The following is a 16,657-nucleotide window of genomic DNA, read 5'->3' on the forward strand; positions in this document are numbered from 1 at the left end:
GGGGAGAAAACATATACAGTCCATATAAAACCACTTATCTTAAGACATGTAAGAGATATACAAAATAGGTTCAAGGTAACTGGGGAGGAGCACTAGCAGCTGGGAGGCAGGTGGCACAGCGGAGGGAGTGGTGGGCCTAGAGTCAGAAAGATCCAAGTTCAAATCTAGACTCAGAAATTCATTAGCTGTGTGACCCTGGGCAAGTCACTTAACCTGTTAAGAAGGAAACTGCAAACCACTCCAGTATCTTTGCCAATAAAACCCCATGGACAGTACTGGCATCCACAGGGTCATTAAGAGTTAGACACAACTCAACAACTAAACAAAAACTAGCAGGAATCAGGAAAGGTTTCATATAGAAAGTGGTTCATCGGTCAAAAAGCATTTATTTATTTATTAAGTGCTTACTACATGCCAAACACTGAACAAAGTGCTGAGGATGAAAACACAAAAACACTGTACCTTACCCTCAAAGGAACTAACAATCTAATGGAGAAACAACAGATAGATAAATAAGTACAAACAAGATATGCAGTGTAAATGGAAGGCAATCTCAGAGAGAAGTCTGAGGGAAGAAGGATGCCTGCAGACAGTAAGTTTGGAGCTGAGCAATGAAGAAAGCCAGGAGGCAGGAATGAAGAGAGAGAGCATTTCAGGAAGAGACAGTCAATGAAAACACAGTCAAGAGATGGAGTGTCATGTGCAAGAAACAACAAACAGACTGTATACCTGGACTGTAGAGTGGGTGGAAGGAAGCAAAGCCTAAGAAAACTAGGATGGAGAGAGTATAGAATGGAAGAGGAGAGAAAGTGAAATACACATTTTTGTGTCTACTATATGCCAGGCACTGTGCCTTTTACCAACAATCCTATGAGGTAGGGGCTATTATCATCTCCATTTCACAGCTAAAGAATCTTAAGCAGACAGAATGATTTGCACAGGGTCACACAACTAGTAACTGTCTGAGGCCAAACTTAACCTCAGGTCTTCCTGACTGAAGGCTCAGCACTCTATTCGTTGTGCCACCTAACTGCCGAGTTAAAAGATGTGAATAGGCCATGCTGTGGACTTTAGGGACAATCAGAAATGTTCTATTTGATCCTGGAGATAATATGGAGCCATTGGGGATTATTTAATAATGGGATGAAATGGTCAGACTTGTACTTCAGGAAGAATGCTTTGGCAACCACATGGGAGAATCAAATGTGTAGGAAAGACCAAGAACCCCCTAGAAAAGATGATTTTATTCTGGTTCTAAATTCTCTAGCTATGACCTGTATGCAGTGAGACCAAGGAATCCTAGAATTTCTTTCTAAGTGAGTTAAGTAAGCTTGAATTACATCACAAGTCAGACCAGCTCACAAAGATTCCTGAACCTAAGTCACATCCAGCTCTGGACAAACTAGAGATCATTGCCACCACTCTTATAAATTATTGGTTGGTAAAACAGAACTAAAAATAAGTAAATGAATCAGAAATATAAGGAAAAGGAAGAATATCAGAATGGATATGGTTGGGGCTTACAAGTTTTGGACCCTCCTGAGACATTCTTGTTTCTTGGAATACTCCATCATTTAGACCAATGATCTCCAAATTTTTTGGTTACATATCTCTATCAGTAAGGAAAAAAAGTTTTTGAGTATGCTACCACAATGTGTGCATTTGCTTATTATAAATTATACACAGAGCAAGGAACAGTTTACCTGTCAAATTTATGGAGAATGGAAGAATTTATGACCAAACAAGAGGCAGAATACAAAATGGATAATTCTGATTACATTAAATTGAAAAGTTTTTGCACAAAGTCAACACAACCAAGATTAGGAGGGAAGCAGAAAACTGGGAATTATTACAACTAGTGTCTCTGATAAAGGTCTCATTTCTAAAATAAGTAGAGAACAGAGTCAAATTTATAAGAATACAAGTCATTCTTCAATTGATAAATGGCCAGAGGATATGAACAGGCAATTTTCAGAATAAGAAATTAAAGCTATCTATAGTCATATGAAAAAATGCTCTAAATCACTATTGATTGGAGAAATGTAAATCTATACAACTCTGAGGTACCACATCATACTTATCAGTTTGGCTAACACGACAAATGAGGAAAATTACAAATACTGGAGAGGATGTGGGAACACTGGAACACTAATGCATTACTGGTAGAGTTGTGAACTGATTCAACCATTCTGGAGAGCAATTTGGAACTATGCCCGAAGGGCTATAATATACTATATATATACATATATATATATGTATATATATATAATATACATACCCTTTGACCTAGCAATACCACTTCTAGATCTGTATCCCAAAGAGATCATACAAATAGGAAAAGGACTTCCATGTACAAAAATATTTATAGCAGCTCTTTTTGTGGTGGCAAAGAATTGGAAACTGAGGGGATGCTCATCAGTTGGGGAATAGCTGAACAAGTTGTGGTATATGAATGTAATGGAATACAATACTATTGTGTTATAGGAAATGATGAGCAGACAGACTTCAGAAAAACCTGGAAAGACTTGAATGAACTGATACTGAATAAAGTGAGCAGAACCAGGAGAACACTGTACATAGTAATAGTCACTTAATGTAAGATGACTAACTTTGATAGACTTAACTCTCCTTAGCAATGCTAAGATCCAAGACAATTCCAAAAGACTCATGATGGAAAATGCTGTCCACATCCAGAAAAAGAATCTGAAGTTTGAATGGAGATCGAAGCATATTATTAGCTTTTTCTCTTTTTTTTCTTTTTTTCTTTGTTTCTTCTTTCTCATGGTTTCTCCCACTGGTTCTAATTCTTCTTTACAATATGACTAATGTGAAAATAGGTTCAATATGAATGCATATATAGAACCTCTATCAAATTATATATACACCATCATGGGGTGGGAGGAAGAGAGACATGGGGAGAAAATTTGGAACCCAAAATCTTATGGAAGGGAATGTTGAAAATTAAAAATAAACTAATTTTTAAAAAAAGAAAAGAGAAAAAAAAAAAAGAAAAGAGAGTTGGGTTGGTTAGGAGGGGGAGATTACTTAATGGGGTGAATTACTTGAAAAACAAAAAGTATCAGCGATTTTTTTACAGAAAGATGTGTACCTCAAAAGAAATGTGAAAAGGAAATACAAAATTACTATACACAAAAATAAATAATACACATATATTACTACTGTACTAGCAGTAATTATGTACATTACAAAACTTATATAAAAATCAAAATTTAAAAAGGATAACGATGAAATAATAATTGATCCCCAAGTTACTATGGAGTCACTCAAATTTATTAAGTATGGAAGTAACATGGTCAGACCTGTACTTTAAGAAAATCACTTTGGTAGTTCTACGGAGGATGACTTAGAAAAGGGAGAGTTGAGGCAGTGAGAATAATTAGGCGGCTACTGCAATAGTACAAGTAAGAGTTCATGAGGTCAGGCTGGTGGCCATGTGGTTAGACAGAAGGAGATAGATGCAAAAAATGTTGGGAAGGTAAGAACAAAAAAAGGTCTGGCAACTGATAGTATATGTGGGGTGAGGGAGAATGAAGAATCAAAGGTGATATGGAAGTTGTGGAAGATGACAGGGTAGGTTACTACAAGGATATTAATCAGGGTGCTCAATAATGGAAAAATTCACAAGAGGGGATGGGCTTGGGGAGGAAAATAATGTACTGTAATAAAAACTTCAATGTACATTGCAAGTCATCCATGCCTGTTCATCTTTTGTGGCTCACTCTGTCCTACCCAAAATGAAAAAGGGGGGGCCAGAGCTCTTATTGATCACTCACTGCTCCAGGGTCAGAACCTGCCTCCAAGGGGGTGCCTGGTGCACTTGTAATCAAGACCATCACAAAAGGATCTAGAGGACAAGGGGTAGGCATGCTGGAGGCAGAAGAAAATTTCCCCAATTCTGCCTGCACAGCTGCTGCTGTGGGTGCCCTCAGTGTGGTTAGCTTATAACTGCTTTGAAGGGACAACTTGTAATGCAGGCTGGGAAAAGGGGAGGTTGGGAACATTTATAGTGGAGAAAAAGGACAAAGAGGCAAAGTGTTGGGAGATAAGGCTAAGTATGGCTATGCTGAAGACAAGCCCCATGCTATCTCAGGGAGGGTGGATGTGACCCATCTCTACCTGGGTTGATTAGTTCATCACACACCCCTTAGAGTCAAAGGTCATCCCACACTTGAGATATGAATGAGTTAGACCCCAAAGTACCAGAGAGCAGGAAGAGCAAAAGAGCACTCTCCTTAAAGAAAGAAAGTTATTATGTTCCTTTGGGGAGCTGATGAGGAGAAGAGAGGGACAGTCACTGAGGGTTTTTACTCAAGAGAGAAACTGCACTGAAGTTACTAGGCACCAACAAAGGTACTTACCAAGCTAAACTCAGCAGTGCTCTAGTATGCCAGCCTGAGATCTCAAGGGAACAAGCAACTCCCAAAACATAGATCTGGGTTCCTGCCCTTCCTTGGAAAGAACTTGTGAGGTGGGTAGAAAAACAATAAGGACATTGTCACTGTAGAAAGCCCACATGTGGAAATTCATCAAGACAGACACAGGCAGCCCAAGCTACAAGGGTCTTAATATCCATCAGTGTGATTCAGAAGCCATCATCTTTGTGCAAAAGAAAAAGATTAAAGTAGGAGGGGAAGTGAGAATGCAGGGAGGAAGGGATTGTGTCTTGACATGAAAAGAAATCCCCTTTACATGTACATGGCACTATTTACCTAACAGGACCCTATGGTAACGTGACCATCTCCGGGACTTTGGACAGAGCAGTTATAAAGTCACCTTCAGAAAGTACAGTGCAAAGAAACAAGGCAGACTGTCTCTCTTCCTCTCAGCTTACCACCTCAATTCTCTATTTCAGTCAGAAGAGGAACAGAAAAATTCAAAATATCTTACATCTCAGGAGAGGTCTACCAGACCAATGAATTGATCAATCTTATTTCTCACTGCTTTGTGAGAGTGGGAGATAAGAATCAAGGACAGAATGGAAGCTTCTTGAGGGCAGGGATTGCTTTGTTTTTATCTTTATATCCCAGAAGTATTTAACAAACTACACTAGCCCAAAAATTGACATGATTTCCAGTTGGGCTCTTATATTCCCATAGCAGAATCAGAAAGTCCAGTGACAAGTTTCTTTAAGCCAGTGCTCACGGCTAATACTTCATACCAATAATAGTGGAGATGATCTTGGAGAGGAAAGGCTGCTATTGAAGTTTTAAGAAAGATTACTCAGCTCACAGGTAATGCTATGAACTGACAGTACTGATCCTGAGTGATTGCACAGTGAAGATCAGTGTATACACACAGAGAAGAATGCACTTTAATGTCTACCCAGCCCAAATGATTCTTTTTCAAGGGGGTGATGGTGAGACAGAATAGACCCTTGATGGGAAACCTTTTGGGGGTGTTCTAGTAATGACAAAGGATAGGTTCTGGGTGATAAATCCTCTGGACCTCTTGCAAATGAAAAAAGACAGGTGTCAATCCTAGAAAGGTATAACTGACAGGTCATTCTTTTAAGGCGCTCAACTGATCCAGTAAATCAGAGTTCAGGCAATCTGACAGGACTCAGAAGTGCTAACCAGGAGTCACATCCAGAGTTCTGGAGTAAATTTCAAGCACTGGTGAAGATAAGAGGTAAGAAAAAGCAGGCTAGACCTACTCAGCCATGGAAACCAAGTTCTGCACACAAACAAATAGCTAATTTTAGGTCCCTAAGAAGCAGCTTTCCTGGTTCCCAAAGAAGCCCAAATTGGAAGGAAAAAGAGGAAGAATGTGTAAGAGGAGTATAAGAAACAGACAGACCTTGTGGATTCTATATACTCAGTGATGTTCAGACCTGCTCAAGAACCCAGTAATTTTAAATATTTGGGGATATTTGACTGCAACTCTCCCAGCCTCTCTGTTTTATCAAGCCTTATCAATTCTCTGTCTACTAAGAATATCTTCCGAATTTGCATGCCCTAACACCCCTGGCCTCCTCTCCATTCTCACTGGCTACCACCCTCCTAGGAGCTGAGCTCTCCCCATCTCCTATTTGAACTGCTGTAATGGTCTCTACACAAATCTTCTCAGCTCTAGTCTTTCCTCCTCTACCTATCCTGTACATGCTACCAAAATAATATCCTCAAATAGAGGTCTATTCACATCAGGACTGGCACAGAAATCTTCACTCAGTGGCTCCCACAGATTAAAAAATAAAGTCTTAGTCTGGGATCAAAGGCCCTCCGCATTCCAGTTCTCCCCTTCATGTGCTCTATGTCCACTCAGTAAGTAAATATTTTTTATTAAGCACCTGTGTGTCATTCTGTGCTAAGTACTAAGAATACAAAGAAAGGCAAAAGATAGTCCCTGCCCTCAAGGAGCTCACAGTCTAATGGAGGAGGCAACATCCAAATAGCTGTGTACAAACAAGAAACATACAAGATACAGTGGACATAAGGAACATGGAAAAGGTACTGGCATAAATGGGGATCAGGGAAAGCTTCCTATAAAAGGTGAGATATTGGCCGGGACTTGAAGGAAGTCAGGGAAGTCATGAGATGGAGATGAGGTGAGGGGATTCCAGACATGGAAACATTCAGTAAAAATGCACTGAGCTGGAAGATGGAGTGTCTCATGCATGAAAGGCCAGTATCATTGTATCAAAGAATACATGGTGCAGGAGTAAAGTGTAAGGAGACTGGAAAGGTTGTTCAGGTCAGATTTGAAGGGCTTTAAAAGCTAAGCAAAAGATTTTATATTTGAAATGAAAGAAACCCACTGGAGTTTATTGAATAAGGGATGACATGTTCAAATATGTACTTTAAGGAAGACCAATTTGACTGCTGAGTAGAAGACAGTTAGGAGTGAGGAGAGACTTGAAGCAGGCAGATCCAACCAACAGGCTACTGCAATAGTCCAGGCATAAGATTATAAGGAACACCCACAGTACAGGAAGTAACTAAGCTAACGCTTAATTTCACTTAGCCCCCAGTCACCAACAGGCACCTAAGCTTTGAGATGACTATTTACTAAGGGAAGGGGAAGGAGAATCCATTACCATTCAACCTCAAGGTCCCCTATCAAGTTTTTTATTCCCCTGTATGACTCACTCACAGGTTGCAGGCCCATAGAGCCAGGAACTCTGTGTATGTCTGGTGAGTAATGCTACCCCCTGTATCCTCCAGCTGCTTCTAGCTTAGCTAGCCTAGATTGCCTTTTATGACTTGCAAAATCTCCTAACACATTAAAGGGGACAGGAAAAGCCATTCCTGGAAACAGTCAATGTTCCTTCTCATTTATCCCCTTGCCAAGGGAGGAGGTTCCACTCATCCTGTGCAGGGAAAGCTGAGATGCAATTTCCTCAAATGGCACCAGGGGGCAATATAGAAACACAAACCAGCAGGAAATATTTCTCTCTAGTCCGGGAAACCTTGGAACAACAGCTCCTACTTCTGGAAGGAAACAACAAAATCCAGCACTGATCCAGTATGGTGCACTATTCTAACAATACTTCACAAAGAAGACAGAAGACCATAGAAATCACAGAATATTACACCTGGAAATGACTTCAGAGATCAACTGAGTAACTGAATCACAGGGGATGTCAAAGTTGTCAGAAACCTCAGGTATCACTGAGTCCACCCCATACATGATCAGGAATTTCCATTATAGCATAACCAAGTGAGTATTTACTCCGGCTCCACTTAAAGATTTCAAGCAACAGAGAGAGAAAACTCCTCACCTCCCAAGGCATTCTATTCCACTGTGGGATAGCACTAATTGTTACAAAGGCAGCCAGGTGATGCAGTGGATAGTGTTGGCCCTCGAGTCAGGTAGACATCTTCCTGAATCCAAATCTGGTCCCAGACACTACTAGCTGTGTTATCCTAGGCAAAGTCACTTAACCTTGTTTGTCTCCGATCTGTAAAATGAGCTGAAGAAGGAAATGGTAAACCATTTTCACTCTCTTTACCAAGAAAATCTCAAATGAGGTCATGAAGAGTCAGACATGATTGAAATGACTGAACAACAAACAAAAAATTGTTACAAGCTGTCCCCCCATACATACAGCCAAAATCTTCCTTTGTCTTTCCAGCATCTAGCAAAGTGCCATGTGCTTAAAGGTGATTAATGTTTGCTAATGCTTATTTGTGTTGTTGCTTTTGCTGAATGTTTCCTTCTCTTTATTCTTTGTTACAAGGAATGGCACTGTGTATAGGGGCAGCAAAAGGAATATATTTGGAAATGAAAGTGATTATTCAAAAGATATCTATAAAAAATTTAAAATGATAAATGTTTTAAATGTTTCTTCAACTGAAAAGCAAAGAACTTCTGAAATATCATTCTCAATCTGTTCAACCTAAAGGTTAAGGGCTTTGGGAAGGGATGAAGTCAGACACTTCTGTCCAGTGCCCAGAACTCTTGGTATTCAAAAGCCTTAGATGAAAATGGGGAGCCATCTCCAGTCATCCTGATCTTTATCTTGCCACTGGACTCAGATTGCTCTGGAGGAGAAAGTGAGGCTGCTAACTTGACACAGCCCTGCCTCACTTAAATCCAATTTACTTGCAAGCTATGATATCGCCTTCACATGGTCCTCTTTGAGAGCAAAGGACAAACAACAATAGATGAAAATCACAGGTACATTTGTTCAACCTGGGCCCATTCTATTTATGGAGTAATAGAGCCCTGTCATCTCAGATTCTCCAAAGAGAATTATTAACTAAGCCTTTTCCCGCCTCCATCAAAAAAGCACAAAGTGGACATCTTTCATGAAAGGCACTAGTAACATTGTATACACTGCAAGCTACCTACAGTTCTGTGAAACCACATGTAATTAAGATCCCATCTCAATTAAATATATTGTTTTCTGCACCCAAACTAAAAAGGTAGGCTATAGCATTTTAAACTTGATGATTACTGGCATGCTGGAAATGGTATAAAGAACATTATTGAGGACATGTATGATCAGAAATGAAAGTGGGTCAATCATACTTTGTTATTTTAGCAATATTTCTTAAAATTGGAAGTAGCTTCTGATATGTAACATACCTGTACTTTGAAAGATTTATAAGGAAAGATAACTAAGAATTATATAAGATGAGAAGACATGAAAAAATTGTATCTACCTTGATGGAAAAAGACTACCACACTAATGCAATTCCTAGGTGTCCAGTATATGCAAGTTACTGTGCCAACATAGTAGGAGATACAAAGATGAAGAAGGTAATAGTCCCTATCCCGCAGGAACAAGATTCTACTTGAGGAAGCAAGACAAATATAAATAACTAGGCAAGTAAATTATAAGTTCCACAAATACTTCAAACTATCTTCCATTTTTCAGCGTAAGGGACAAATAACTCATTTCCTAAAACCTAACATTTAGGATATGTTTTAACTACCCCTCTCCCACAGGATACCCCAGAATCAATCCCCATTCAGTATAATCTCCTATATGTTTCCACAGCTATATCCATTGTCCTGAATTATAATTATAACAAAGAGGGACTCTGTCAAGAAACCAGTGTTTTTCTATGTTTTGACAGACCTCTCAAAACCCTGAATTCTCAATAAAAAGGATTGCTATAATTACTAAGGTAGGAAAATTGGCTGGTATATCTTAGAATCTTTCAATTTTGCTGTAGAAAATTTGAGAAAAGTTTCTTGTTGGCCCTTGGCTAAATCAAATAATTTCTAGAACACCACATGTTCACTCATATTTATTAGGCACCTAATATGTGCAAGAGATTGTGCCAGATATTTTAGGAAGATATTAAAAAAAAAGATATAGTCCCTACCCCTCTAGGAACTTAGATTCTAGCTGAGAAGAAAAAACATATGTAAATAATTAGGCAAACCATTTATGATAAATACCCTAAAAATGGTACAAGTTATAAGAGATTACTTCTGAATGGGGTCAAGGAAAAGATTTCAAGAAACTGGCATGTGGTCGTAGATTATAATGATAAATAGGATTTTGTCAAGGAGACAATGGTCAAGATTTTTTAGGCAGGGAAAGAAAAATAAAAGGGACAAGAAAGTGAAAGACATATTTGAAAGACCCTATATAGAACAGCTGGAATGTAAGATTAATGCTTTAGGAAATAAAGCTAGAAAGACAGATTGGGTCCAGACTATAGAATGCTTTGAATGCCAGGTAGTAAGTTTAAACTTTATCTTCTAGGAAGAGAGAGACACGAGAACAATTATACAGTTATACAGTCAAGGTAGCATTTTAATAATACTAATAACTAGGCATTTATACAGCACTTTAAGTTTGCAATGCACTTCACATTCTATTTCATTTTATTTTAAAAACAGTCATATGGCCTCTCAGGAATAGACCTACACAATCCATTCCAAATACAATATTTCTATTTTTCTCATTATTTAATAATGCACTGTTACTACTAATAAAGTTTTGTTGCTTAGAACCAAGTAGAACAAAGGTCCTTCCAGGCTGTTACCAAATATGGGAGAGAGTAATAAAGCCAAGACCTCTTCTCTTCTCAGAAATCCATTTCAAATCCACTTGACCCAATGAATCAAGCTTGATTTCCAGGTGAACCCAGGGAGTGTCAAACCTGACTTAGGATCCTAGATTACTCTCAGGGAGCATCCATAACAATCTCACCCTAGGAACCACTTCTCCCTGAGAAACCCTAATAACTTCATATATAGAGCATCTCTTAAGGACTGGATGGCACCATAGAAAAAATGGGGAAAACATGCCTCCAGCACAATCCCTGACAGCCAAGAGAACCTAGTTCCTTCAGTCTACCTATGTACTACCTGATTCTGATCCTCCGGCTTCATCCAAGATCAGTTTTGAACCTAATTATAAACATCCCCTAGTTTTGACTGAAGATATAATTTGTGATCAGCTAAGACAATGCAGCAGTTGGAGGGAATGCTAAGACCTTAAGTAGGATCTCCTTCCCCCTCTTTCAAATTTCTAACTTTTTTCCCCTCTTTCCTCTTTCATGTTTAAGATTTTCTTCAGCTAATTTTTTTCGGGAGGTGGTCTTGACATGGGCTTGTTGGAATATTCTTGTCCTGCCACAGGTGGCACATTGGATAGAGTCGGGAAGACCTGAGTTCAAATCTAGCCCCAGACACTTTTTCCAGCTGTGTGACCTTAGGCAAATCACTTAACCTTTGTTTGTCTCAGTTTCCTCAACTGTAAAATAGGGATAATAATAGCACCTACTTCCCAGGGTTGTTGTGAGAATCAGATGAGATAAAATTTGTAAAGCATTTACATAGCACAGTGCCTGGCACATTGTAGGTTTATTCCCTCCCTCTCACAAGTTTTTAAGGGTTTCCTAGGATAGTTCCAATCTCTCTGCTATTTTTGAGTAAAAAGTACCTGAATCTGGAACCCCAAATCCTAAATTCAAATCTCCATCTTGCCATTCAATCTCTGCGTAATCTTAAATCATTTAACCTCTCTGATCTTCAGGCTTTTTGTCTTTAGAATAAGGGAGCTAAATTAAAGTCCCCAACTAGCTCAAAAACTTATAATAAGTACTTCATTTAAATTCTTACAGTTATAGAGTTAGAGCTGGACAAGACCTTAAAAATATCTAGTCCAACTCCTATATTTTACAAATGAGGAAAATGAAGACCAGAAAAGTAAAGTGACTTGTCCAAAGTTACATGGGTAATATATGACAGAACCAAAATTAAACCCAGGTCCTCAGCACTGTTTCTACTGTACCATACTGCCTCAGGCAATGGTCACAGAAGCAGTAATTATTGTTGACATGTTCTCTCCTGAAAATCCTTCCTCCTCAGGAGAATCCCTCACCAAAAGTGGGAAACTTACTACTGACCTTCTTGCTAGGGTTTCTCCCTCTTTCTGCAAGTTGCAAGTAAACCTACGACCATCTAAAGTTTGTTGCCAAGACAAAGTTAAGATCAGGCCCAGATCCAAATGGAAACCTCAACTGTGTCTCTTGAAACACATAAAAACGTACATCTGAATATGTGCATTTTTACTTTATCCCCTCATGCCTGGGAATTCTCTCCTTCTTCATCTTATCTCCTATTCTCCCTGGCTTCCTTCAAGTTCCAGTAAAAATCCCACCTACGAGAAAACTCTCCTAATCCCCCTTAATGCTGGTACTTTCCTTCTATTGTTTACCAATTTATCCTTTATCTACCTCATTTGTACATGGTTGTTTTTATGTCGTCTCGTCTCCATAACTGGGAACTCCTGGAGAACTGGGATGGTTTCTGGGCTTTCTTTGTATTCCCAACACTTCAGACAGTGCTTAGACACATAGCAGGCACTTAATAAATGCTAATTGAATGACCGATGCAATCTAATCTATTCTTCCACCTGACTGCACAACCTCTCCCTTCTAATCAACTATATTCACACTCAGATTTCCCTTTCACCGAAGGTTCCAGCTCAATACAAGAAAGGAAACTTGATCATGCTCAAAGGAAAGGAAATGACGAGAGGCAAAGTGACTTCTGGGAACAAACCCTAGCTCCTCAGATTTGACCTTCTGATGTCTAGTCACATTTCTATATTTTAAAATGTTCAAGGAAATGTCATGTCTTCCAAGCAGCTACCAAGGGGAAGAGGCAAGCAGTCAAACTCCAAGACTCCACACTCCAGCCACAGAGTGGACAGGTCCAATGTGAAGGAACAAAGCCCAACTGTGAAGGATGAGGTACACTGACCCATCCAGCCATGAGCCACCTGGACCAGACACAAACATGTTACACCCAAGACATGCACAGACCTGATGGCAAACTGGGAAGGTACATAAGTGGTGTTGGCCAGACAAGGCTGCATGGGAGAAGAACTAAGAAAACAGGTGACGTGATATTTCCTGTGATCTGTGCCATTCAATCAACTTGACAGAGCCCAGCTAACTATGCCATGTAGCCCCACCCTCCAGCATCTCAATTTAAGCTCCTGCCTCCACCTGTTTCTCTGACATCATCCTGTCATTATACTTTCTTTAAAATTCCTTTGATGGAAGATGAGTCACCTGGTTCCTGCTGGCACAGGCTAAAACCCTTTCCAGTCGTATCATGCTGCTCTGGTGATCCTTCAGAGGCAGAGTGACACCCAAAGGCTTCTCCAACCATCATCCCCATGCTACCTAGGCCAGGGCAGAATCATGGGCATGATGAGGGATTGGGAAAGAATGGGGAAGAAATGATGCAAGTAGTATTCCTGGTAGAGCTGAGAGTGGGGCCTGGGCTCAGAATCCAGGAAACAAGCTTTTCTTAACTCAAATGCTCCAGGGAGTGTTGTCAGTGGGGGAAATGCAGAGAATGAAATGAATGTTAGGGTAGGTCACAAACAGCTTACACAATGCGTAGAAAAGTTTCAGGGTTTGAATATCCACCTTAAAAAGTCTATTTCCATACAGTGAGTGGAAAAAACATTAGTCTAAGAGTAAAAATTTAAAAATAAAATAAAAATAATTGAGTTTGAGTCCTGACACAAGCTACATGGGCCTGGGCAAGTCTTTATTTACACCTATGTTTTCTTATCTGTATATTTGTCAGTCAATCAATAAGCATTTATTAAGTGCTTATTACATGCCCAGGCGCTATGCTAAGTGTGGGGCATACAAAGAAAAGCAAAATCTGTCCTTGCCCTCAAGAAGCATAGCATTCTAATTGGAATTCTAACTTGTAAGTAAGTAAGCAGCTACAAGATATACACACAGTACACAGAAGGTAACTGAGAGGCCCTAGTAATGAGAGGGACTGAGAAAGACCTCCCGCAGAATGTGAGCCTTGAATTGAATCTTAAAGGAAGCCAGGGAAACCAAAAAGAAGAGCAAAGGACAAGGTACCTCAGGGATGAAGATGGGGAAAAGGCTATGGAGTATGTGAGGAACAGTAAGTTGTCTTACATGGTTGGATCATACAGCAGTGGAGGGATGTAAAGAGTACGATGACTGGAAAAGACAGGAAGAGAAAGGCCAAGTGATGAAGAGCTTTAAATGTCAAACAAAAGAGTTTATATAGATACTGGAGGAAATAGGGAGCAGTGGGCAGCATGGTCAAACCTCCACTTTAGAAAAATCAGCTTAATAGCTGAGTGGAAGATGGACTAAACAGGGAAAGACTTAAGGCAGAAAGACTCAGAGGGCTCCTGCAATAGTCCAGGCAATATCTGACGTGGGTCCAAACTAGGATGGAGGCTGTGTGAGTGGATAAAAAGGGAACACATAGGAAAGGTGTTGTGAAGGTAGAAATAAGATTTGTAATAGGTTGAATATGTGGGGTAAGAGTGAAAAACAAAAAATGACACGAAAGTTGTGAGCCTAAGTGACTGAAATAGGAAAGTTCAGAAGAAAGGAGGGTATGTAGGAGATGATAATGAATTCTATCTGGGACATGATCAGTTTGAGATGCCCAAGAGGCTCAAGACGATATAAGACTGAAGCTCATAAGAGAAGCTGGGACTGGATATAGATGCACACATACATACACACACATACACACACACGCATACACACCCATACATATACACAAAATATGTGTGTGCATATGTACACACACCCACATGCATGCACACATACATGCACATGTACCAACAATACATGTATGTATATTTACATACATACACATGTGCATGCACACATGTGAATCGTTTGTATAGAGATGTAATTGAACCTATGAGAGTAGATGAGATTAACAGATAAGATAGCATATAATGCAAAGAGAAGAGAATTAGAGGATGTGACATGGATAAAGATCCAGCAAAGGAAACTGAGAAGCAGTCAGACTAATGGGAGGAGAATCAGGAAAGAGTTGTGTTATTAAAAACCCACTGAGTACTAAGGAGTAGGAGAGGATCAACAGTATCAAGTGCTGCAGAAGCTAAATAAGATTAAAAGGTCATTAACCATGCAATGAAGAAATCACTGATAATTTTGGAGGGCGTAGTTTAAGATATAAACATTTTTACTCCCTATTTCACAGAATCTCCGCAAGGAAAGCTTTTTGTAACTCTTGCTATTCTAAAACCCAAGTTACACTGTGAGGCCTCAGGTTGTCCGTAAGCAAAGAGAATTCAATGTAATTCCCTAAAACTGGTCGGGAAAGAAGAAGCAGTACATTCTATACAATTTACCAACATAAAAGCACTCCAAATTCTAGTTAAGAAGACCTTGGATGGCTTATTAAAGAAATAAGCTTACCCTTTTTCTTCTGATAATCAAATTAAGAGAAGGCAGTCTAGGCTTCTTTATACTAATGCAATCAAAGGATCATGTCAGAAATGTATAAGAGATCATCTGGGGGTTGATCTTTGGTTTTAGACAGGTATGATACTAACACCTCATTTTGCTGTAAGGCAACTGAATCAAAAAAAAATTTATTTATGTAATATTCAATAATGCACACACTGGGGACCTTTAGCAGATGTCTATCATTAAAATGATACAGTATAACAAACTAGAAGATGCTGACTACAAAGCCAGTTAGGCAAAACTACTCTCCCTGAATCTCCAAAGAACTGAAAGAGTAGGGGGAGGGTGAAGATTGAAGGGAACAGTTATTAAGCACCTACTATGTGCCAGGTACTATGCTAAGCACTTTACAAAGATCTTATTTAATCCTCACAATAATGTGTGAAGGTAGGTGCTCATAAGAAACAAAAACTAAAACAAAGAACACGTAACCACTCTGAACTTCAGTTTTTTCATCTATAAAATGAGGAAAATAATACAGAGTATCCCAAAAGTCTAAGTTTAAAACATTTGGGGTAACCTGTACTTGCACTTCTTATCTAATAGGGCTGTTAGGAGGAAAGTTCCTTATAAAAGCCTTAAAAGCACTAAATAATAAGTTAGTATTATGATTACCCACTTGGTTACTCTAAGGCTGCCAAATTCAGAAGCCTCAAAGGACTGGGTTATCAAGTACAGTTCAAACTAACTATAACAGAACAGGCAAGATCACCCTAGATTCTGAGCACACCTCTTGACAGAGGAATGACAGTAACCAATAAGCACTCCCCACCTCCTCTGCCAAGGATGCCAAGAAAAATTAATATATTCAGAAAGCACCATTCATCCTTTAAAACACAGCTTAGTCAAGGATCTTGAGAAAATTTTTCTTGCAATGACAAAAAAAAAACTTTGTAATAGAGATAGAGTAAGTACCCCAAAGGGGAGAAAAGGAACCAAGCATTCTGAAAGAACCAAATCTGTTTGCTTCTGTCCATTATGACAGGATCAAAGCAGCCAGAGATTTCTCACCAACTCTGCCTCTCCTGCCTCTCTTGTCCAGTTGTATAGTAAATCTTCCTCCTCCAAACATTCACTTTTACTGCACCGAAAAACTGGAGATAGCCTGAGCTCACAGGAAAAGGATGGCTCAGGCCTGTCCCCAGCTCTTAATGAACTGGCTCTGCTGGAGCTACCAAGGCAATATATGCAAAGGAGAGAGACATGCGGAACAGAGATGGACAGAGGGAAGAGAATGGATGGATGAGTTCCCATTGAAAAAATGAAACTGGAAAGGTCAAGGAGCCCTGACCATCAAAGATAAGATGGCTTTCATCAAAGTTGCAAACAAATTTTTTTTCTTGGTGATTTTCTTCTCTGTACACAAAAGTTAAAATGTCACCTAACCACAGTTTAATCATTCTCTACAAGTTCATGGAAGTTTAACTCCT

General features: G+C 39.4%; 1 protein-coding gene across 13 annotated transcripts in view; it reads right to left on the reverse strand.

The window, feature by feature from the left end:
• MACF1 (microtubule actin crosslinking factor 1) overlaps positions 1-16,657 on the reverse strand; it is a 398,300-nt gene that overhangs the window by 272,406 nt on the left and 109,237 nt on the right. Inside the window, exon 1 of one of the 13 annotated variants that reach the window (XM_072609954.1) lies at positions 16,239-16,366. The exons of the other annotated variants lie outside the window; for them this stretch is intronic. Coding sequence (XP_072466055.1) covers positions 16,239-16,299 — 61 coding nt within the window. The 5' untranslated portion in view covers positions 16,300-16,366. Of the gene's footprint in view, positions 1-16,238; positions 16,367-16,657 lie in introns of those variants that run through there. 13 annotated transcript variants of the gene reach the window in all.

The sequence above is a fragment of the Notamacropus eugenii genome, chromosome 5 (assembly GCF_028372415.1).
Source record: "Notamacropus eugenii isolate mMacEug1 chromosome 5, mMacEug1.pri_v2, whole genome shotgun sequence".
Classification (NCBI taxonomy): Eukaryota; Metazoa; Chordata; class Mammalia; order Diprotodontia; family Macropodidae; genus Notamacropus; species Notamacropus eugenii.